Below are 24,263 nucleotides of genomic sequence, written 5' to 3'. Positions count from 1 at the left end.
GCTTATAATGACTTATAATATCCAGCTACTCCTGTGAGTATAGATAGACTCAGGACTTTTCCCCCTACAAAGCAATACTGTGAGGCTCGTTTTCTTTTTTCCAATCATTTTAGTTTAGTTTAGTTTTGCACAGGTTTCAAGTTAAATGACTCCAAAAGAATAGATCATAATGTAATAGCTAACCATACAAACAATCAGACTATACAAATAATATATATATATATATATATATATATATATTTATATATATATATATATATATATATATATATATATATATTTATATATATATATATATATATATATATATATATATATATATATATATATATATTTATATATTGGGGTGATTCTCACCTGATGGGCAGTCTATTATTTTGTACAGAGGTAAGTACTAAAGAGGGTAATTTTGTGTGCATATGTTCTATCCTTGTCTCTTGAAATTTAATTAGATTTCTAAGAAAGAAGTGCCAATAAGAGAACGCTACATTAGGGGTCACCTTTGATCTGATAACATGAAGTTTATCAATCACAATCTCATAATCTTTGACTGCTCCAGTGCATGGAACACAATGCGAGTGGCTGGCAGTAAGTAGGTCAGCTAAACTACAGCTTAAGTGCGGCTTTGACTCATTATTAATGCATATGATAAAGACTAAATTTGCTGGGTCTTGAACAAAGATATTTTCTCTCTGATGCCAATAATCAAGCAGTGCTCTGATGTCTTTTTATGTCTTGAACTTTTCATTTTCACGTCATGATAATACTAACTGAGAGCACGTTCTGAGATTGTTCTGTCATGGTCAGTTATAGATTTGCTGCAATGTCCTATCCACCAATGTGTATCCGCTCATACGTCTCAGAAACAGGAAACAACTACATTTTGTTTTGCATCAGCTGTATTTCCAGAGCACAGTGTCTGTGCCAAACTAAGCCAAAACCGGATGGACGCCCGGAGTCGGAGCTGTGATTACGGCTCAGTGATGTGGCCAGAGTATCAGCATGTCTCCAGCTTGCTCTCACTCCTCTTTAGGTCAAAGCCACAGACCTGAGCAGCCTGCAAACCTCTGGTCTGCACACACAGAGTCCCGGCGTCAGAGCTGCAAACCTGTGGGTGTTTGTTTCTTCACTGACAAACGCTCTGAACCCACACAGCCTCCAGAGGAATGAAAGCTATGCATGGGCTCATTCGTTCCATGTGCCGAGGGAGTGAACACTTGTGCATCAGAGGAGTGATGTTTAAAATTTAACAGAGACACGCTTGTTGATCATTAGAGCCGTGATGTTAACATGTTCTCTAACTAGGATCATACTAAGTAACATCACACTGAATCACTCCACAAACAGTTGCTAGGCCTGCTTCCTTGCTGTCCAGCTCATGTGGTTTAAGATACTGGATCATACCCAGAAACCCTTGGTTGGCACTCAGTGGCAGGAAGAGGGTTAGTGGGGTTTTACATCACGAGAGGTGGGCCAAAGGCTTTTGAGATAGGCAGGTGTGTCCTGGATACAATGCCTGGTCGTATTGTTGATAGTACGCCTGTGCTGTTGGATTTTATGTTATGACTGTTAGCAAGAGCTGGGAGGAGTTCTGGGAGTGGAGTGTTGTTCACAGTACTGTGTACTTCCAGCTTAAAGCATTACACATCAGTACAAGCAGGCCGAGACTGCCGGCTGGGATAGGAATACGAAAGAGGGGCCGACCAGCTTCTGTTTTCTCACGAGGTTAGTGAGTGATGGGTTTTTCAAAGTGTGGCTGAAATGGATTGACTATAAAATGGTGTCTTTTTCCAGATGACAACGTGAAGGCTGGCGTCCACCAAGGCCACCGCTGCACCGTGGGCAGCGCACACACATGATCACATGACTCTGGACATGGACGCGGTCCTGTCAGACTTTGTTCGGTCCACAGGGGCAGAACCGGGTCTGGCAAGAGACCTGCTGGAAGGTAAGTTACCCAAACTATTTTATTTATATATATATATATATATATATATATATATATATATATATATATATATATATATATATATATATATATATATATATATATATATATATATATATATATATATATATATATAATAAGAGACTCAATCTGTGGAAATTGGTGTTTTGATCGGCTGCTCCCTGTTGCGCTGTGGTTGAACTCAAGCGAACAGAGGAGAGCGAAGAACAGAAGAGAAGAGGAAATGAGCAGAAAAGAAAAGAAAGGACACAAAGGAGGGGAGGAGAGTAGTGGGGCCTGTAACAGTGAGCCAGCTTGCTGATTTAGAGGCCAGTGTGACGGTTTTACGAGTGCACTCCCCGGGGAGAGCTTTTGTGCCCATTCATTGGAACTCATTGAGTAGCAGAGTGCTACTGGCACTTGTATAGCTTACATACAGGTCCACTTTAGGGGAGAAAACAGGAGAGAAAAAAGTGCACACGGCAACTGAAAGCCGCTTGATGGTCAGTTGAATTAGCTTTCTTGAGACAGTCAAGTGAGGTTTGTTTTTTTTTTTCTCCCATTTTTTTTTTTGCAGCAATTTCACTTTCAGATGATTTCGCATTGCACTCAAGCATCTGGTCAAACAGCAGTGAAGAAATGCTGAACTCTTAATTTAGATCCCGTTTTGTCTACTTTACAGGAATAAAAGCATGCTCCACACAAATCAGACTTCCATTAAGGAATGAAATCCGTGTGCGTCCTGGAATTTTTTTTTGTCTCTGTGTGTTTATTATGCAGCTGGTGTCTAGTCTGATAAAAGAATTAAAGTGTTGGGTGTCTGTCTCTCCCTCCCCTTCAGTCATTTTTTTCTGATTCCGCTTTGGCACAAAGCCACAGGGACACTAACAAGACACCAAACAAGACACAGCACTCAGACAAGACAGACGTGGGCCTTGATGTCCTATTTCAGTATCAAGCCTGCTGCCTCTCTCTGGTGTTAGCTTAGCTCTCCAGACGTGCATCAATCAGCTGTGACCCGGTGGTCAGGATGTGTGTGAGGAGCACAAATATGACAGCTTGACCTGTGGTGCTTCCCCCTAGAGGTTGGTTTATGTACTGAAACATTTGTTTGGACATTTGTGGATACATGTATTGACAACCAAAACATTTCCTCTGTTCTGGGGGGGGAGGGTTTTACATCTTCAGAATAGGTAATAGGGTTAACAATAGGGTTAACCCTGCAAATGAATTTATCAGTGTTTCTCATCGCTGATGACAGCCATGTAAAAGGAAAGAGCTGAAACAATGCTTTCAATGTCGCAGTAATAGTAGACTAATGAGTAGACTAATGTATAAGCATTTAAAGAACATGTATTAGGTGAAGGTGGCTATGTTGCTGGACCTTAAGTTGTATTCCTGCATCTGTGCAGCTCAATAAAGTAGAACCAGTTTAGCATTGATCGACGTGAGAGGCAGTGTTCAGTGGCGCCGGGTTTCATGTTCAGACTGTCGAGAATGGTCATGTCTGGAAGTGAGGAAGAAGACAACTTCTTCTGGGTCTCCTGCAAAGGGAGTCCATTAATGGATCCTGTCTCACAAACATGCTCAGATTACATGCAGGAGCCCTCTGAATGTTTGCAATTTTTGGCATTGATGTGAGTTTTATAGACTTTTCTGCAGAAGGTTTCTGTGACATCATGAGGAGGCACACAGTTGTATAATAAGACTGAGGCTCGACTTGTTTCTCTCAAACCTGCTGGAAGGGAACTCTATTAGAGAGACAGCATCCGGGGGGAGGGGGGGGTTGTGCGTGTGTGCGTGTGTGCGTGTGTGTGTGTGTGTGTGTGTGTGTGTGTGTGTGTGTGTGTGTGTGTGTGTGTCCTGCACATCAGGATATTGCTGTCACCCTTTTAAATGATCTATCTCCCCTCAGCGTCTTCATTACCTCTAGTTATTCTTCTATCTATCTATCTATTTATCTATCTATCTATCTATCTATCTATCTATCTATATATCTATATATATATATATATATATATATATATATATATATATATATATATATATATATATATATATATATATATATATACATATATTTCAAATGTGTAAAGAGCTGTGATTTTTATCAGAATTTATTTATTAAAAAAATACCATTTGTTCACAAATTCAGGATACCCTTGACTAAATATTCAAAACAATATCAATATGATACCCTTCAATAATCAGACACAATATTTGTTGTTGATATTTGTAATCTGTGTGGATGTGCCATGAACCTGACCTTTTTGTTTGTGTCTCGCAGGTAAAAATTGGGACCTCAGTGCCGCTCTGAATGATTACGAGGAGCTCAGGCAGGTCCACACTGCCAACCTGCCGCAGGTCTTCAATGAGGGCCGCTACTACAAGCAGCCAGAGACACGTGACACGCCCAGCCATGTCAGCAAGATCGACCGGCCATGTGCCCAGAAGCAGGAGGACAATGCACAAGGTACGAGGGCTCCCTCAACGCCATATTGCCACCACCAATGAACCCTACCAGTTGTGTCTTTCTTCACTTGCTTCCCGTTCATCCATACAATTCTTACCTCTTCTCCCCTCTAGAGAAGCGTCTGTCCCGCGGGATCTCCCACGCCAGCTCCGCTATCGTCTCGCTGGCGCGGCTGCAGGTGGCCAACGACTGTACTAACGAGCAGTTCCCTCTTGAGATGCCCATCTACACATTCCAGCTACCAGATCTCAGCGTGTACAGCGAGGATTTCAGGAGCTTCATAGAGAGAGACCTGATCGAGCAGTCCACCATGATGGCTTTGGAGCAGGCCGGTGAGTCCTACAGGATATAACATTATACAATACATTCTGGTATACTTCTCCTACTACTGATATGAGATATGTAACTGAATGTTATGCATTTCAGTATGTCCTTGGTTTAAATTACACTGAAATGCAGCAGACCCACAAAGCAGTAGCAATGAGAAAATACCATTGAAAGTCATTAATGTTCACAGAAACTGAAAGTAGAGAGCGAAGCGGCAGCGTCTGGAAGCAAGACGACAACAACTAATTCAAAGCATCCGGGATCCCGAAGGATTCATCTCCCAGCTTAAGTTTTGAACTAACAGAGAGAAACTAGTTAGTGACGTTTCAAATCTTCCTGCAGATTTTTCTCACCCAGAAACTTCAGATAATGTAGTGCTGTTCTCATCTAATTCTGTCCAAAAAGAATATCTGGTAAAGTAAAAATATTGACTTTTTCATTTCTGTCTTTCATAAACAAGTAAATAAGATAGAATATGTTGAATAGTGTGTATACTTTTTCAACCCTCAAACCAGAAAATCTGATCTCATGTGAAAGATCTCCCTTTTCGTCTGGTTGAATATCAACCAGCACATTCATCATTCTTGGATATAACATCATTTAACAAACAGTGTAATAGTAGTCCAAGTTTCAAGAAAAATGTACTTCATATCCAAAAAATCAGGGGGGAAAAAAATGGAGAAATGCAAAACATCTGCATTTTCAGCCCATCCACACTGAGGGGTAAATCATTCAGAGCTTCTTCTGTGTTTACTGTTGTTAAATAAATGATGCAGTCAGATCACCCCAGGCTCAGAGCGATGAGGCTTCCTGCAGTAAAGCAGTGTGCCGTGCCCAGGGCCGTGAAGCAGTCGTCTCTCCCTCAGGGACAGTGGCAGGGCGGAGATGGAGCAGAAACTGGAGATACTGTAAAAGTCAGGCTGAGGAGTAAGATACTCTCAGTGGGTTTTTGAAGGGCTGCTGGGTATTTGAAGTGGCGTCGGAAAAGCATATGGCGTGTGCTAGTCATTGCCTTCAAAGTTCAGCTAATGAAGCTAATTATGCTTGTTGTATAATTGTCCTCATTGGGCCATGACTGGTACCTGCTCCAGTAGGGTGAGACTGGAGGTCATTAAGTTTACAGGTTCATCTGACGAACAAAATAAAATGAGAAGCTGACGAAAAGTTACGACGGCTCCGGTAAATATTCATAGTACATTTATGACAGATGGTTTTTTTACAGAATCTGGAAAGACCAATTAGACTAGAAACAGCCTAGAAAGCACAAATTGACAAGATGGTTAATTACATAAATCTCATGTCTAAAATAATATAATCAGGATATAAACTACACTCAAAATTACAATAATTGCATGTTGTTCAATTTGTCTAAATAAAGTATCCCATAATAATGTCATAAATAATGAAAAGATAATGTGCTAAAGAGTTTTTTATGGATCTGAGACTCATTTATGTATTGTGTTGTTCTTGCTTTATCTGAAATATGCCTTCTATTTACCTGAATGTGTTTGTATTTATATTCCTGATAAATGAGCACATTTCTGTTTAATCATTTGACCATTTCACCTATGGCCCCTGTTACTTCATCTCTTGGAATTGCCTCTCCCAAAAAATGTTGTTATGTGCTATGACACATTTTGTGTGCTATGACACATTTTGTGTGCTATGACATTTTTTTGCAGAATGTATTCTCCTCTTCGTAGAGATCTCTGTAAAGCCCAATTAGACATTATATTGGAAACGCACAAATATATTGTTGTGTGTGCATTTCAATTTGAGTAAGTTAAAAGAACATTAACTTGAAAATGGATTGAAACTAAATGTGTTTGCTCCTTGTTGTTACTCAGTTTTGTGTAGAATTCAAGGTCTTATAATGTCGTACGTGTGTGCAGGTCGTCTGAACTGGTGGTCCACCATGTGCACTAGCTGTAAGAAGCTGCTTCCTCTGGCCACCACAGGGGACGGGAACTGCCTCCTGCATGCTGCCTCTTTAGGTGAGCTGCTCATGTACACTTAAGCATGTCTAACACATGATATTACCATATCATCCATGACAACTGTCCAAGACAGTGTTAGTGCTGCGTCACAGTTGCTGAACCAAGAGGAGAGAGTACGAAGAGCAGAGGAAGCAAGGAAGGGAAGGACATAACTGACCTATACATTGCAGGAAACTGTCAGCTGCAGGGTTCAGAGGGTTGACAGTTTATTCAGGTCCGTGCCGAAGGAGATTGTTGACTTCCCAGTGTGAAGACTGCTGAAGCAGGAGCTGTCAATGTTAGAGGCGCCAGAGCTAATGCAATTCATACTGACAGTCAGACAACTAAGGCCCTTTGATGAATGATGAAAGACATTTTGAGACAGAAAGTTTAAGAGCTGGAGGTTTTCTCAGAATGATTATATTGTTTGGCTGTGTCATTCTTTTATGTCCTCAATCTTAACATGCAGTAACTGTGTCTTGTCAGGGATGTGGGGCTTCCATGACAGAGACCTGATGCTGAGGAAATCCCTGTATACCATGATGAAGAGCGGCGCAGAGAGAGACGCTCTGAAGAGGAGGTGGAGGTGGCAGCAAACCCAACAGAACAAGGAGGTTGGAAGAGTAAATGCACCACAACCACTTTAACGAACGATGCATTAATAATAAATCCGTAAGCGCAAGTAAAGAGATGAGCCACATGTAACTCTGTTATTAAGCGCTGATTTTAGCCTCCTTGCTGAGTCGCACATTTGGATTTTTGCTGCGAGGAAAATAGTCTTTTGATGATACCAAGTGTGCATTAGTAGCAGTGTTAATACTGTCAAATCCTCTGCACTTCCTCTTCCTTCTCTTGATGTTCATGGATTAAAGTATTTGCCAATCTATTAGAAAAATTGTGTCACCAAAGATAGCTCAGGCAAAGAAGTAGTCCAGATGCTCATATTTTAAAAATGCCTGGGGCGTCCTGGTGGCCCACTGATCTAAGACGCATCCCGAGTAAACGCAGCGTCCTGGTTTGTTGTCATCCATCTTTCTCCAATTACCCATAATCCGTTTCTGTTTCTTTCATCAAACCATCCAGGAACATCAAAAATATGACAAAAAATGACCCACATTTGTTGATGCATAAAGCTTCTGGAAAAAACGACGTCGATGAATTACGATAATGACAGTAATATTGTGTGGGTGAACAGAACATCAGCCCGTGCTTATTAGAATTTCTCTATGTATGTGTGTGTTGGTGCAGTCGGGGCTGGTGTACACTGAGGAGGAGTGGGAGAGAGAGTGGAACGAGCTGCTGAAATTGGCCTCCAGTGAGCCTCGCTCTCACCTCAGCAAAAACGGCAACACTAGTGGAGGGTAAGCGGTTTGACTCATATTTATCCACAATACACTCCCAAGACATGACGCATGTTTCATTCCTTGAAGCAGAATCCAGCAATGTTTGCTCCGTAATCATTGTATAAGATTGAGAATGGACCGAAACAGAGCATCCGTAGGGAGTTGCACAGCTCTCGTCCCACATCATACATTACACTCTCCTGCTGTGTTTTGAATGGCTTGTACGTTGAAACACTGCAGGAAGCCCACAATTAAAACAAAAGTGACCTTCTCACTACTATGGATCTGTCAGGGAAACTAATTGTTCCCACTCGCACTGTTGCTCCTTAAAATTGACTTCTTGATTTAATAACATTGTTGGAGCTGCAGTGTGCCATCTACTGGCGGCCAGTATTAATCCTTTGTCCCCTCCCCCCGACCCATTGCATAAACAAGTGTAAGAGTGGGTTAACATAGGCTACAGAGGCAGATTGAAAACTAACTCTAGTTTCCTCTTCCTACGCACAGAAACCTTCCGGTTTGTCTCTTGTTTCCATTCTCACTGAAATGATCATATCAGATCTCTCTATCTGCACGATGGGCATAGCAGCTATTTTGGTTGAGAAAAAACAACTCTGTTGAAAATAAAAAAACTTAAGGTTTCTGCTGTTGATTGGAATGTCATTTACTTTACATAAAATATGATTTCTGAACGTTGTGGTTGTCTCAGTGCTGACTTAAAAGATGAATGTAAAAACCTCCGTGCGAAAACAATGAAATAACTCTGTTAATTAGCTGACCTCGCCAGTGTTGACTCGTCCAGTACAAAGCCCTCTATCGCTGAATATATCCCACAATTTACTCATTTAGTCTGGTGGTTTTAACCTCTCATTGAGCTGGACTGTAATACAGTAATCAGGTCAGGGACGTTTGATGGTCCTAGTGTGAGATGAGCCCCTAAATAGGATAAGTGGGATTCACATATTAAGAGGCTCTTTATTAGAGTGAGTTTTGGCAGCGTGGCTGTTTGTGTGGCTGACAACTTAATTGTTGCACATCCTCTGGTTCCCCAGTGGTTGCATGCCTGATAGCTCTGCCTCTGCTTTTTCTCTCGGTCTCATCCTCCCTCCCTCTTCATTTCTCCCGCTCGCTTTAATTCAAACTCATGTACAAACAGATGGATTTTTGTACAAGTCCCTTAAAGGTAACCAGAGGGCAAAATGGATCAGGTTAGATCTTGCAGGCACATGATTTGCACTGACGTTAACTGTTTTGGCAGATCACTCAATTCCAAGTCAGGAAATTGTCATAGTATCCCATGATCCCACTGTGTTACATGGTTGTTGTTGTTTCTCTGCAGGGTGGATAACTCTGAGGATCCGGTCTATGAGAGTCTGGAGGAGTTCCATGTGTTTGTGCTGGCCCACGTGTTACGCAGGCCAATTGTAGTGGTGGCTGACACGATGCTCAGAGACTCAGGAGGAGAAGGTAGACTGACTGCATCTTGCGTAGATCTTCTACAATACAGTAGGATAAGCAATGTACTGACACTAGATGTTGTGTTCCAGCGTTTGCTCCCATCCCGTTTGGAGGGCTCTATCTGCCTCTGGAGGTTCCTCCGAGCCGCTGTCACTGCTCCCCTCTGGTCCTGGCCTACGATCAGGCTCACTTCTCTGCACTGGTGTCCATGGAGCAGAGAGACCAGCAGCGAGAGCAAGGTAAGCAACTGTGCATCCTCACAAAACCACTGACCATCTTGACGTGAAAATTTGGTTATATACGCAGATTGGGATGTGGGATGTAAACCTTTTCTGCTGTTCTTAAAAATCCCAAGTGCTACCTGCTGTAATGTGCATTAGTTAGGCAGTCTCTGGTTTAACTTTAAGTGGATAGATGGCAAGAATGAGTGTGAGTGGTCTTCTTGGAAGGTGAATAATGTATGAAACAGCAGTCTAATTACCTGTGATCCATTATTAAAGCAGGCCAGTTGACAGCAGCAACCAGGGAGTGGCCAACATGGATGGGAAATGGACAGCAGGCCACTTCTTCTGACTTACTGAGCTCTTATCAAATCAATTAATTGTATGTTATTGTGTGTCAACATTTTTCTCTCAGAGGTCACTGTTTGAATTGAGATGGTTGCAGTAGGTGTGTCTGTTTAGGGTTTCTCCTTTCCACGGGTCTGTGATGTGGTGCAGCGTGGAGCATACTGATGCTGTTATGTCGTGGCGAGAGGGTGATGATTTTCCATTTTGTTTGAGTGACTCTTGTTGTGCTTCCACTCCGGAAGTGTTGCTTATTTCTGCTCTGAGTAATCTTCACATGGAGTTCCTTTAATTGACAAATAGAGTGGATCTCCTTGACAACCTGTCCTAGTAGTCACGGCACTCTTCTTCATCTGACTCAGCGGGTGGATCTCACTTGCGCGGGGGTGCCGGCCAACTCCGTCCCTCTGCCTCTTCTTTTCCCTCTCAAACACAGATACACTTATGTAAACTGTTTCTTTCTCCATCTTGCCATCTTCCTTCTTTTCTTGTGCGTTTCCTATTCTCGGCGTGTAAACACCAACCTAGTTATTAAGTCGGGTTATGACCACTGCAGACTAGCCGACAGACTTGATTACTAACCTGCAGCCCTCTGCCCTGAAGTCATTCCTTTAATGCAAGCAGCAGATCAAAGGCAGCCTAGTATACAGCACATACTATTCAGTACACCCACCTTCTTTTATTTGGGCGCAGGGAGTTCCCTTTATGTCCACCAGATGGTGCATTTGTCAAAAGAACCATCTGTAGCTTGATTGCTACACTACTGCATGACTCTACTTTTTCATTCTGGTACACTGTGTCCTGTGATAGGATCTGAGTGCATTCTGTCTGCATTCTCTCTCTTCAAGTTGTTATGAAAACATTTGTACGCATAACTTGTATGTCATGTGATGAATCATTTTACACAGCAATGATACAAATCTGTGCTGCTCCTGGCACGTAGTCCTGCATTTGTTATGTATGATGAAGTAATGTGTGTTTGTGAATTTTCAAAAATGGTACAATGCTTTCTTCTATCGCTGAACAAATGCCAGACAGACAAGCAGAGGGTCAGACAGACATACAGACAGACAAGCAGAGGTACAGACAGACAGACAGACCTAATCTTCCACTGCCAATTAGGACGGAGCAGCGCCAGCCGGCCCCTAAGCCCTCACTACATCACCACATATGGGCAGGGTCCCGGACTGGGGCCTCAACAAACCAATGCTCTCTGCTTACAGTCAGGTCAGTGTGTGGACGTCTCAGGTAGAGGGTTTGGTCTCAGTTTCCCCCGGCACAGGGAAGAGCATCCGAGAGGTCGTCGGCCCTGTGTGTGTTCAGGTGGCAGAGGCTGGGTTAGAATACTGGCTCTTTCTTCAGCCGTCTGTATCGAAGTTTAGAACGAAGCTCCCCCCCCCCCCCCATCCCTCCCTCAGTAACCCGATTCTAAATCCCACTGACACATCACACTACTGACCCTTATATGGCACGGCTGCTAAGGCTATATTGATGGTGGATTGTGAAAAACAAAACAAAATGGGGGCTAGGGGTTCTAAAGTCAGAGGTTATTTTTTTAGGATTTATTTAATTTTTCTCCCTCTGGACACATTCCAAAAGCATGGTCACATTTTCTCTTCTGTGTAAGGCAGTCAGTTGAATCCAGAGCTTTCTATGTGTTTTTGTATCAGCCCTCTGCTGCTCACCTGCTGTGTGATAATGACTGGCTCCTCAGTAGACGGCGTTGGCAATGTCTTTTATCAGCGTGTTTGTGCTTCTGTGGTTAAACGATGTATGAATGGAACTGGACCTCTAAAAAACGAGTGAGCTATTTCAAGCTCATGGTCCCAGTACCAAAACACTTCCAGGTTTTCTTTGGCATCCCATCATCAACCCCCTAACACCAATTTAAATAAAGTAAATGGTCGTCTTTTACACAAAGACCACCTACATAACAGTGCTGTGTAACCATCCAGCTCTGGCCAGGTTCTACTTCTCTATCTAATAAAGACACCCAGTGTGTTTCTCCACATGCAGTTGGCGTAATTAAATCAATATGGCAGCCAGAATTCAAAAGCTATTTGTTGTGGTTTTATATGTTACTTCAAATGTGACGCTCTTGTAATTACCACCGTGGTTCCGCTGTTAAAATCGGTGGCAAAAAAAAAAATCTCAGGCTTGTTTATATGCATAACTGCTGTTTAGTCTGCTGAATTGGGTCCTTTAAATCTGCAGCTGTGCGGAGTGACCAGTCAAGGATTCAAATGTGCATTTTCCAGACAGTACAAATTGTTCTTGAATTGCAAACAGAGGAAACATTGGCTCAGTGTTCCTGCTGTGAATAAAAGCTTGTTATGGATGAATTTCTCCTCTGAAGGGAGTAAAAGAGGAGAGAGAATCATCTCTCTTTCTACTCTTATGACAAAAGGCATGATACACATATCCATGTTAATTTTGTGCAAGCTAAAAAAAAAAAAAAAAATCCTGTGATGCATTCTTAGAAAGGTTATCTACCTCATTTCCAACAGCTGTTTCCTCACAGGTTACACCCAAGTTCTCCCTCTGAATCAAAGATGCAAACTGAGCGAGGCGATGCAGACTGGCAGCTATGTTGCTGAGTACACCGCTCGCTTAGCGCAGAGGGCTATGATGTCATCCATGCATAAGCTATGGGAATCGGTCATTCAAGGACAACAAAACAGGGCTGCCAACAGGGATAGTAAATACATTACAGCACACTTTAGTCCCCCAGAGCTCAATTGGCAGTGTTGAATCTCTGAATCTGGACCGGGCCCAAGTGGGAACAACAGCACACACAGCAGTTTGGAACGGCGTGAACAGAGGACAGCTGCATCGTGGGAGCCAGGACGCCACCTCACGGACCTCCGCTGCCTGCTGCATGACCCTTAGTGGGAACTGAGTGGGAGCTGGTTAACTGCCTTCTGTCTGTCTGTGTGTGTTTGTGATTATGACTGATTTTTCTGGGCAAGAGTGTTCTAGGAAAGACCCAAGAAAACCACTGCTTTTTTTCTCCCAGTGTTCATTGCTTCCATTCCACTGCTCTCATTACTCTCTGTGGCTACAGGCAGTAGTATTGCTTTTTTTTTGTGGAAAATGTTGTAAAAATACATTTAAATTTACAGGTATGAAGCAAAGTCAACTTTGGCATTAAGGACACGTCTGTGGACAAGTCTAGTTTGTCAGCACTGCTATTAGTGACTCAGCTGTTGGAATTTGTTTGCTGGGCGACTAATGGTGTCAGATACAAATAAGTGATCATGTTTGCAGTGTTGAATTTGCTAGCATGGGAGTTGCCTGCACTAATTCTGTTTTAAAAAAACGTAAGGCATCATCACTATGCATGTACAAACACTTTTTGGACACGTCATGATTAATAGTGTACTTTGCACCTGTGCATAGACACTTGAGAAGAGACCCAAGAGGGAAAGAGTGAGTGTTTGACCTGCAGTTTCATCAGGGACACAGGAGGGGCGGTTGCATGAAGCCTGCAGAGCAGAGTAGCCCATTGGAGGTGGAAGAATTGATCAGGCAGGGAGGAGACTGTATCTTCCATCTGGGGCTGACAGTGAAGGCTGGAATGTCCTCTGCCTGAACAGCCTGCCTCTCTCTGCCGTCATGTGGACAACAGCCCCCGCCCAAGGCAGCCCGAGGAGAGCTGTCATGTGGGCCAGTGGGGTCTAGCCAGTCCTCCTCATACTCTTGTTTTGAAAAGCAGTCATGCCCTCACACACAAACACATACACGCCCGCACTGTGCATATCATATCAGCAGATATTATTGAAATTATTTCAACACTCCTTCTCTTTTTCTGTACTCCTGTGTCTGATTGCGCTCTCTTACTAAGCTGAATCATCACGTACGGCCCTGAACAACTGCAGAGCTACTCAGTTCAATGTAAATCGTAACCGCAGTCGCATCATGCCAAGCTCAGACTATCAAATCCTTTCGCTAAGGGATGGTTTAAGTTTGTCACAACCTGGGTCCTATTTTGGTAGTTTTGGCCATCACTTCTTCTGTTCATGATAACACATTACGTACTCAGAGGTCTGCAACTTCTCTACACAAGGCAGACACCCGGGTTAGCTTAATTTATGTGGAAGAGAAAACAGAGACAAACTTGATCACCGTTTACAGACTGACTTTGTACTTCAACGTTGACCAACATACTTCTCATAGTTGTGCCTGCACATTTTTTTTATGAATCAAAGGATTATTACCAACATTTTAAGTGTACTCAGTTTGGATTTGACTCCAAACAAAGTGGCTTAGATAATCTAACTTAACTGTTGTTCTTTTTTCCCTTGCTCCATTGGACTTTGCTGTAGAAATGTCACTGTGTTCCCAGATATCAGTAGTAGCTCGAGATCGCAGTGTTATCATTGCAGATAGTAAAGATACTTATGAAAATAGGACCGAATTTGATAATTAATAATTCATTCTTGACCTTACTTATCAAAGCAGTCTCAGCAAAAGGTCAATTTAGTAAGCTTTCAATAATTAAGCTTTCAATTGTATCACATGATCTTCTTCACTCAGTGGAGATGTCATAAAACTGTAAATGTTCAAATTTACAATTTGTCTGAGGACTTTCCAAAAGTTTGGATTAAAAACTAAACAATCCAACTGTGGAAAGAAAACAGCTACAGCTACAACCCAAATTGTACTAAACCTGTTTTTTCCCTCCTCATGGTTTAAAGTAGGTGGAGTGGTTTGACCAGAAAGGCCAGTTTAATGTCATAGAACCGGGGTAGCAACCAGTCTATGTTATAAGAGGAGCAACCAGTAGAAGTTAAAGCTGGTGACCGAGGCCCTTCACGGTCTGCATGAGTCAGTGTGAGTGACACTCACTGGTCACGGTTACTTCTGACTAAAAAATGGACGTCAGATAGAATGTACCACAGTATACTTCACCCCATGCTGATGGGCATCTGGGATGATTAACATGGCATTATTCTAGTATGTCATTATGGTGTCACTCTAAAACCACGGTGGCCTTGGGAGAGAATGGGTGGCGTGCATCGTAGACTCTGGTGGTAAAGCTAGACCAAACTAACCTTCTGATAATCCCATCTCTTCCAGCTGTTATCCCTCTGACGGACTCGGAGCACAAGCTGCTGGCGCTCCATTTTGCTGTGGACCCTGGCAGGGACTGGGAGTGGGGGAGGGACGACAATGATAATACCAAGCTAGCCAAGTAAGTCCTGCATAGCATATCGCAGGGTGTTGATGCTTATCAACAAAGCACACGGTGGCGCTGACTACGAAAGTCCCATGAAGGGTGAGAAACTGCAGGCCAAGGCAGTTCTGTTAGTCTACCAACAGAGCTGTATGTTGGGGATTTAACTCTCTTTATGATCTCCGAGCTCAGGTCACTTTAAAGAGTGAGCAGAGAGAGAACAAATTGTGAGATATGTCAGTCATCCATAGGGTTTCCCAGGAATGGCCTCACTAAAGCACACATGCTGAGTTTACCAAAGAGTTTATGTAAGGGTGTCGGTTTCACATTCCTGCCAGTCAGGGGTTCAGCTTATCATTTAAAGGAACAGTTCACCCCAAACTATTCATCCTCTTTCCTGTAGTGCCATTAATCAATTCCAATCATTTTGCTGTGCGTTGCTTACTTTTGGAAATAGCGCAGTAGAGATTTCAGCCCACTTTTGGATGTATAATTTGGGACGAGATGCCACTCCGCTTGTGGTGAAAAATTACAGCAATGTCTCTTTCCAGATACACCTGCCAACCGTAATTTCTTGCTTCAGGAAGGGTGCATCTATAATCGATACTGCTAGCATATATAGCACCAATAAGCAAGATAATGTTACAGCTCAGCCAAGGAGGACGCCATTAAAGGTTACATCTCATCCATGAGTAGATGCATGCTTCATTTTGCACACTGATACCGTTGGTGACTGTAGACCGTGGCTCTATGGATTAGAGTGACCAGGTCATGTTTCTGGAGAGAGATAGCGCTGTTCTCAAATGACTTGTTTTGGCACTTTGAGCACCACAAGCTGAGTGTCCCATAGTCACATTATATTGAAGAGAAGGCAGACATCTCTACAGCCAATATCTCCAAAACCAGGCATCTCTGACCAAAGCAGTATAGATTGAACTGTCCCTTTTTAAGAAGCTCCATAATGAGCAATGCAGATATACATGAAAATAATGTTCAAGGACTTATAACACCTCTTTATATTATCCCTTAATGCGTTGTAAGCATTCATAGTCTATTTTAATTCAATACTTCCTAAAAATGTCATACTCTGATCAATTCATATGCTATGTATGCCATTGAACAATGTCAACTGTGTTACATCATGGCTTGTTGTTAATTATGGACACATGTTCTCCCACAGTCTCATCTTGTCGCTTGAGGCCAAACTCAACCTGCTGCACAACTACATGAATGTAACGTGGATCCGGATTCCATCTGAAACAAGGGTAACTTTTTCTCACACGTGTTTGTGGTTCGTCACGGTTAATTTTGCCCAAGAGAGACTTCAGGTTCCAGATGTTTTTGAAACTACATACTGTTCATTGAGTTTTATTTAGTGTCCGAATGCAGTAATCCCAAGAATTCACATATTTGCATCCTAAACTGAAATCACCAGAAATCAAACAAAGTACTTTTAAAACATTTTTTGGGGGGGAATTTGTCTGGAGTCCCTGAAAAATTTCCCTCAGACCTCATTGCTATTGCTATGTTCTGTGTTTTACTCATTGCTGTATATGTTTGTGTATTTTTGTGCAGGCTCCCCTAGCTCAGCCAGAGTCTCCCACAGCCTCTGCAGGTGAGGATGTCCAGTCTCTGGCTGAGTCAATGGACTCTGACCGCGAGTCTGTCGGCAGCAACTCTAACGTCAACAACGGCAAGGCCAGCAAGGAGAAGGACAAAGACAAGCAGCGCAAGGACAAAGACAAGAGCCGGGCTGATTCTGTAGCCAACAAACTAGGTAGCTTCAGCAAAACCTTGGGGATCAAGTTGAAGAAGAACATGGGAGGTCTGGGTGGCCTTGTGCACGGAAAAATGAACAAATCCAACTCTGGCTCAGGTCGTAATGGAGAGAATGGAGGGGAAAAAACAAAGAAAAAAGAGTCTAAGACAACCAAAGGGAGCAAGGAGGAGTCGGGCCAGTCAGCCAGCTCCACTTCCTCTGAGAAGGCCACTAGTCCATCCCCTACAGACAGAGACGGACCCTCCAGCTCCTCCCCACCCGGGAGACACGACAGTGCAGCGAGAGACAAGACCCTTGAAAACTGGAAATACAGCACCGATGTTAAGCTCAGCCTCAACATCCTGCGGGCTGCCATGCAGGGGGAGCGTAAATTCATTTTTGCAGGCCTTCTGCTTACCAGCCATCGACACCAATTCCATGAAGAGATGATCAGCTACTACCTGACCAACGCCCAGGAGCGCTTCAGCCAGGAGCAGGAGCAGAAGAGGAAGGAGGCTGACAAGAAGCCGCCTGTCAGTAATGAGGTGACCTTGAAGAAGGCCGAGCATGAGTGTGTCTTCCAGAGGGAGAGATCAGACAGCTCGCCACCGGAGAGCTGCTCTCCCGTCCTGCCCCATCACACCCACACCTACAACCACAACTCCCAGCCCCCGCTGGGTCTCAAGATGCAGGGCAGGAACAGTCCCACTCCCGCAGCCCCTCTCATCTCTGTCCCAGTACCTCCTCTCACTCCGCCGATAGCCTCCCACCATGTCCCCTACTCAGCCCCAGCCCCTGCGCCTTACTCCTCCCCCAGTATTGGTGCTAAAAGACCCGGGACCGTTCCTGTGTCAGCCCACTACAGCCATACACCGCCCATCCAGCGGCACAGCGTGATTCACTTACAAGATGTCAACATACAATCCTCCATCTTCCAAGATGACCCCTATAAACCTGTGGTGGGCACCTTAAAGACATGCGCCACCTACCCCCAGCAGAACCGCACACTCTCATCCCAGAGTTACAGCCCTGCTCGTCTGTCTGGGGTCCGCACTGTTAACACCATAGAGACCATGTCCTACAACATGCCTGGCGAACACAAGTCCCACACCTACACCAATGGATTCAATGCGGGGGATATTCAGGACTGCTTGGAGTTTGCTGATGAGGACAACTCGTCTCATACCTGGCTCAACCAAGAGAAAACCAAAGGGCGGAGCACTGGAAGCCCTTTGTACTGCTTTCAGCAGCGCCGCTGCAAGAGGGAGAACTGCTCCTTCTACGGCAGGTCAGAGACAGACAACTACTGCTCCTACTGCTTCAGAGAGGAGCTGAAACGCAGGGAGAGGGAGAGCAAAGTGCAGAGGCCAGCATAGCCATCACAGCCACTTCAGCCACTCGTCAGCAAGGCCGCAGGAGACTTGAGGGAGCGACACCATCTGCACTCTGCATTTAGAATAACATGATGGCAAACGTTTTCTTATTTTGTGGAAGAATGCTCTTGTATTCCTGTCAACCCTCCCTTGTCAGTAAAGAGAATTACTTTATGATGGGGAAGCAGAACTTGAAACAGTGAGCAGCTTTGGCCAGAAATTGTGCTGTTTTGTTTTAGTTTTTTTAATTTTTATCATTGAAGTTAGTCTTTTACTTGTTTTAGAGTAAAAGTCATCTCTCTGTGATGTAAGTTTCTGTATGTGAGGGAAAGTTATTTATTTTTTAAAGTACAAAAATATTTGCATCTCATCAGGAGGGAACATTTTAGCTCTTTTAATCACTTTGAATGCAATACCTCTGCTTGGTTCTTCAAACATTTGTAGTTGTTTTGCAATCAAAAGAAATTCAATGGGAGATTAATATTAGACTTTAAAGCAATAAATTGGTGATTTTTGCTACACCCTCTCCCAATTTTGTCTATGCACCAATAATATAGTTACTGTAGGTTAACTGTGTCTTGTAAATTGTAAAGGATTGTCACGGTGTGCTTTTGTAAACAAATTTGAACTACAGGAATTAAAATGTGTAAGCATTATAGATTGTAATGTTGGATTAGGATGAAAATGTAAAACTATCTCATTTGTTAAGTGTACCTTTGTTCTTGCCACAGTACAAGGGTTTCCTGTGTCAGAATTGGACTCAAAATAATGTGTAAGATATCATTTCACATTTGTACCCGAAGTCGACCTCCTTAAGACCACAAGCACTGCCAAACTGGCTTCCTTAAAAAGATTACAATTCAAATTTTTCAAAATGTTTTCTGTGGCAAACACCGAACAATGTGCATAGGACGAATTGCTTCTAAAATATGCAGTGTTTATGGTGTGTTTCTCTGAGTCGCCTGTTAACTTCTCTATTCGGTTAATGTATTAGATGAGAAGAATTGTGGGTAGTAAGAGCAGGCCGATGCGTATTTGTCTGAAGTGTGATTTACGTGTCTCTTCCCCTCTACACAAACAACACAATGTGCAATCATGCTATTAGCACTATGTGGTGACCTGCAGTATAGATGTGTCACCGGTCCAGTGTGAGACTGTCTGTCTGTTCTTCTTCCATATCTAGAGGCCGTCAAAAGAAGCACCTGCTGCTAAGAGCACCTCAAGCCTTTGTGATCATCAGTGCTTTAACCAATCAGTGGGTTTGTAAAACCCCGGGCCTCCAAGTGCTTTCTGCTCATTCGACATGACTACTGTAAAGACGCAGTGTTTGTGTTGCTGTTTGTTCTGGTGATGCTTGGATAATGTACCATGCTGTCCTTACCTAAGTGTGTCCTGGCCAAGGATGTCCACTGCTCCCTGGGTTTGCTTCTGTCTCTCTCCTGTACACACTGCAGTGTTGCTCCTCTTTGTTTCTATGTGACAAGTTCATGGACTCTCACCATGTTAGGACTGTAAGATATGATTTTGTATTCCTTTAAGAGTTTTACACTACTTTAAATTATTAATTTGCACATTAGGTACAAATGTAAATATGAAAAAAACATAGTTTATTGTTACAAACATGGTGTGTCTGTGTCTTTTTTGTTTTTCCTCAAGAAGGTTTTTATCAGGTAATTTTGGAGAGTATAGAGTTTATTTTTAGGCTGTGGATCTTTTACCATCAATATTCAATCAAGTTATAATGGAGATTATGTTGTTTAGCTTTCTCTTGATCCACATGTGCTACAATACACTTGTTTTGCTATCTATTTGCTTTTATCCTCTTCTTTTTTTCGAGTGAGGACTAAAAGCAAACAATAACTGGTTAAATTACTGTATTAGGGTACCAGAACTAATCAAAATGTAATGTGACTATGTTGTTTTACACAACAATCACTGAGGATGATCATTTGAACCGTCACACTTTTTCCTGAAAAGTATAACTGGCATGAACAAATTTAGCAGCATCCTTAAAGGGGTTCTCCACTTTTAACATTGCACTTCCATATTGTTGGTGGACTTGAGAGAGACGCTTAAAGAAATGTATTGTCAAAATTGATTTTACAGAAACTAAATTTGCAGATTTTTTTGTTGCAAATGTGGGTTAGACTCTAGACAGACTCTGGATCCTACAATACCTAGTTTCATGGTTTGATTTAACAGTTTCTATTATAAGACATTTCTGGTCATAATACAACTGCAAAGCACACTGCAGTACCCTTTAAGAGGCCATTTGACTTTCTCAAATGAGACAAGTTCGATGGTTATTTGAAAGACTCTGCATTAATGGAAAAGGGTAATTCATCTTGCTTTTTGAATGAGTCAAACAAAACAAAATGATGGGGATATTTCCACCAAAATTCTTCTTAGGTTACAGCGTGGAGATTCCTGTGAGTGAACAGACAAGTAGGGCAGCGCTCCAGCCATGGAGCTCGAACTCTGCTTCCTTCCTCCAGAGATGCCCTGACATTGGCATTAGGATCGACACCACGCAGCTAAAGAGGCTTTTGAAAAGCGGCAGAAAATCAGCAAAGGCATTCATGTGAGAGTGTCCTCCATCCCTGCCAGGGTTACATCTGGTCATGGCTTGCTGCATGAGAGCAAACGTCACACATCAAGACAAATGGTATCAAACGTTACATAGAAATGACTTGGAGGATATTCAAAGAGATGGTTAATTATTTATTTACCTTTGTAGATATGTATGGGGGAATTTAATAACAGTTTAATTAAAGCTTCAAATGCTGAGAAAAGCAGCTTGTAGGAATAACAGAGTCAGAAGGGATTTGTTGTATTACATACAAACTGTGACCAAAGGCTTCCAGTCAAATTAGTATCATTGGATATACATGGTTAAGTAAATATAATGTCTTTAGTGATGTTGTTTTTTACATTTCCAGCCGACAGCATGGCTCTACTGACTTCAGTCAATCAGTTGCTTACCCACTATTGAATATATCGTCATACATCCATATATGGATATGGTAAATTAATCCTAATAACTTTAAAGATCTTTTGACTTCTCATGCTACTAGATGGTCAAAAATTCCACTTATCTGGTGAAATATTTCAACATCTCTCATGGATTGGTGCATCTTGTACAAACATTAATTGTTCCCAGAGGATGTATCCTGTATACTTTGGTGATACCTTTTCTCTCGCCATTTGTGGTGTTGATTTAAAAGTCTGCAACAACAATTTGAAGGATGACCACGAAATTTGATACAGACGCATACGTTCCCAATCATTTTACCTAACTTTACCTCCTTGTAACTCTTTTTGGTTTATGAATGAATGACAGTCAAACTATCACATCAGCCTCTGCTGTACTTGTGTTCAGTGCTAATTAGCAAGTGTTAGCATGCCTAAATGCTCTGCTAAGCTGATGAAGAAGGTCAACATTTTAAAATGTTCGCATTAAACTCAAAGAAACAGCGCGCTAAAGCCCCACAGAGCCTCTGGCATGGATGCACACCGTACAGTCTTGTTAAACTATAAGCAATGCAATACATTTCGGTAGAGTAACAAATCTGTCAGAACTCCGATTGCAAATGAGCTCATGAGGGTTCAAAAAGAAAAGATTTTTCAATAAAAAAAAAAGTACAAAATATAATTAGCCTTCGCTTTTTCAAGAATCCACAGTCTGTAGGGTAGCAGCTGGCTGAGTTGGTGGAGTGAGAGTGAGGAGGCCGTCGCTCAGTAGGCAGTAGCCTTTAATATGTGGGATGAATTGCATACTTCTGACTGAGATGTAGTCTCGTGACTGGGCTGCTCGAGACAACAATGTGGGTTGGACTCGAGACTTCTCCAACTGTTTCCCCATGCTTCAAGTCACATCTGTGGACTGCGGCTGCTAATAATATGGACTGACTTGTTCAGTTTTGAAGATGAATTACATCTCCACGTGATGTGTAATGTTAGTCACACAATGGCACATGAGGGGCTCTTTCTTCCCAGCAATGTATCCCAGAGCTCTTGAATCCTGCGTCCTCCATAACAAGTACTGAATGAGACAGAGTACATTGTCTTCTTTCTTGGATCCCCTTTTCTCAGAATTCCCTTTGAATTTGCATGAGGGACCTCCCTTTGCTTTTCAAAGCAACAAAGAGCTCTATCAGGCATACGGCAGTCGCTTGGCAGGCCTCTCATCCTCTCAACACAGCCTCCATGTTTAAATTCACTCAACTCATTTTAAACTAAAACACCAGCATATAGTGATTCTGAATTGCCTATTATTTCTCTTTCAGATGCATCTGTCTCCTTCCTCACATCATAAGAACCCATTAGAGGCCCTAGTGCAACACAATAGTTCATAAATATTGATTTTTTTTTTTTAATGGTAAGCAGTTGCCCCATTAAGATGGTGAGAATAAAATGTGTGTATATGAATAGAATATTTAGATCCTCTTTGCACAATTCAGTTTTTTTCTATATTGTAAGGCTCTACCTGACAGTATTCATGGTAGTAGTGTTTTAGGCAGGTTGATGCCTTTGATGCCTCCGCTGCAGTGAGTGGTAATGCCAACCCCCCCCCCACTTCCATAGCTAAGCCTTGTTCTCAGCCAGTGCCAGCCTCCAATATCTGAGCTCATCCCACCCGCTCTGCAGGATCTAGCGCCAGCCCCGCCGTGCACTGCACTCGAGAGTGGGTGGCATCACATGGCCCCTCAGCCTGCCTTCTGGGGCTTGGCATGGAGGAAGAGGGACATACACACACACGCACGCACACACACACACACACACACACACACACACACAGGTCTCTGTGTGATTAAGACCACTACTGCTGCACTGCTGACCACATCTCACCCTCCTTTTTCTGTGGATTAATTCCACTGAGTCTCAAAGTCAGAGATGCCCACACACCTCAGTGGAGCATAGACCCTTTTCAGCCCACAATGCCTCCCACGCGCTCAACTTTGAGTGTGTCTAGGTTGGGTGCACAAATCAGCAGCGGGTAACACTACCCACCCACCACCTCATCCTCATCTTCCGTCTCTCTCACAGGATGTACTGTGCTTTCCCTTCAACAATGCATTTGAAATAACTCATGCTTGAGGTTTTCACCCTGTACTGTAAATCACTGAGTTTATTCTGCGTGCAGAATTTTCACCTGGAAAATGTTTGCTCGGGAGTTGATAATCCAACGAAAAGGTTTGACTGAAGAGATAAATCAGTCAAACTGAAACCCCCTCCGCCCCCACATCCTGTCTGCAGGGTGATACCTGCCGAGATGTGCCGTCACCGCTCATAAAACTGTGTGTACTTTGCTCCCCTTCTGCAGCACTATAACTCACTACAAAGGAGAAAATGTGTCATCCTGAGAATAAACACGTGATTGAAAGACATGCAACACAGAACGTGCCTCTCCCACACAACCACCAAAACCTGAGATCTTCTTGTAATACAACAAGATACGTGTGAATGAGCTCAGTCAGTAGTCTACTGAGGGGCCACAGGCTCCACTTTACACAGAGGAAAGACACAGGATTTGTACATTTTAAAGCCCAATTTTCTTTGACGACAGCTCCTTGCCAACATTCAAAGCTTAAAACATTTATTTTTTTTAAAGAGGTAAATATAAACGCAAAACGAACTATGCAGAAGTCGATCATGTTGCCACACAAATATGAAAAACAAGCTCTGGGAACATGCCGGCTGTGATGGCACACCAAGTTGTGTGGTGGTGCCAGGGGTGGCAGCTTGTCTGTTTGTGTAGCGTGGTGCGCTGGTAGCTCCAACCTGCCCGGAGACAGGAGGTGTACAGATTGAGTATGGAGAACACCAGGCTCCTCGTCAAGAATTGTAATGGTTCGTTTTTCCCT

At 42.9% G+C, this 24,263-nt stretch overlaps 1 protein-coding gene across 2 annotated transcripts in view; it reads left to right on the top strand.

Annotated features, from left to right (window-relative positions):
• otud7a (OTU deubiquitinase 7A) overlaps positions 1 to 20,064 on the top strand; it is a 33,305-nt gene extending 13,241 nt beyond the window's left edge. Inside the window, exons 3-13 of one of the 2 annotated variants that reach the window (XM_068603808.1) lie at positions 1,795 to 1,948; positions 4,236 to 4,421; positions 4,535 to 4,753; positions 6,641 to 6,742; positions 7,211 to 7,338; positions 7,973 to 8,085; positions 9,407 to 9,534; positions 9,615 to 9,764; positions 15,171 to 15,285; positions 16,448 to 16,532; positions 16,843 to 20,064. In XM_068603808.1, the coding sequence (XP_068459909.1) occupies positions 1,864 to 1,948; positions 4,236 to 4,421; positions 4,535 to 4,753; positions 6,641 to 6,742; positions 7,211 to 7,338; positions 7,973 to 8,085; positions 9,407 to 9,534; positions 9,615 to 9,764; positions 15,171 to 15,285; positions 16,448 to 16,532; positions 16,843 to 18,402 (2,871 nt within the window). In that variant the 5' untranslated portion in view covers positions 1,795 to 1,863 and the 3' untranslated portion in view covers positions 18,403 to 20,064. Of the gene's footprint in view, positions 1 to 1,794; positions 1,949 to 4,235; positions 4,422 to 4,534; positions 4,754 to 6,640; positions 6,743 to 7,210; positions 7,348 to 7,972; positions 8,086 to 9,406; positions 9,535 to 9,614; positions 9,765 to 15,170; positions 15,286 to 16,447; positions 16,533 to 16,842 lie in introns of both variants that reach the window. The other variant, XM_068603807.1, reaches the window with a different exon arrangement.
• The last annotated feature ends 4,199 nt before the right edge of the window (positions 20,065 to 24,263 follow it).

Source organism: Clinocottus analis, unplaced genomic scaffold, assembly GCF_023055335.1.
Source record: "Clinocottus analis isolate CAN_PGR_092001 unplaced genomic scaffold, fCliAna1.0.p SCAF_6, whole genome shotgun sequence".
Classification (NCBI taxonomy): Eukaryota; Metazoa; Chordata; class Actinopteri; order Perciformes; family Cottidae; genus Clinocottus; species Clinocottus analis.
This window is presented reverse-complemented; position numbering and strand designations above follow the sequence as displayed.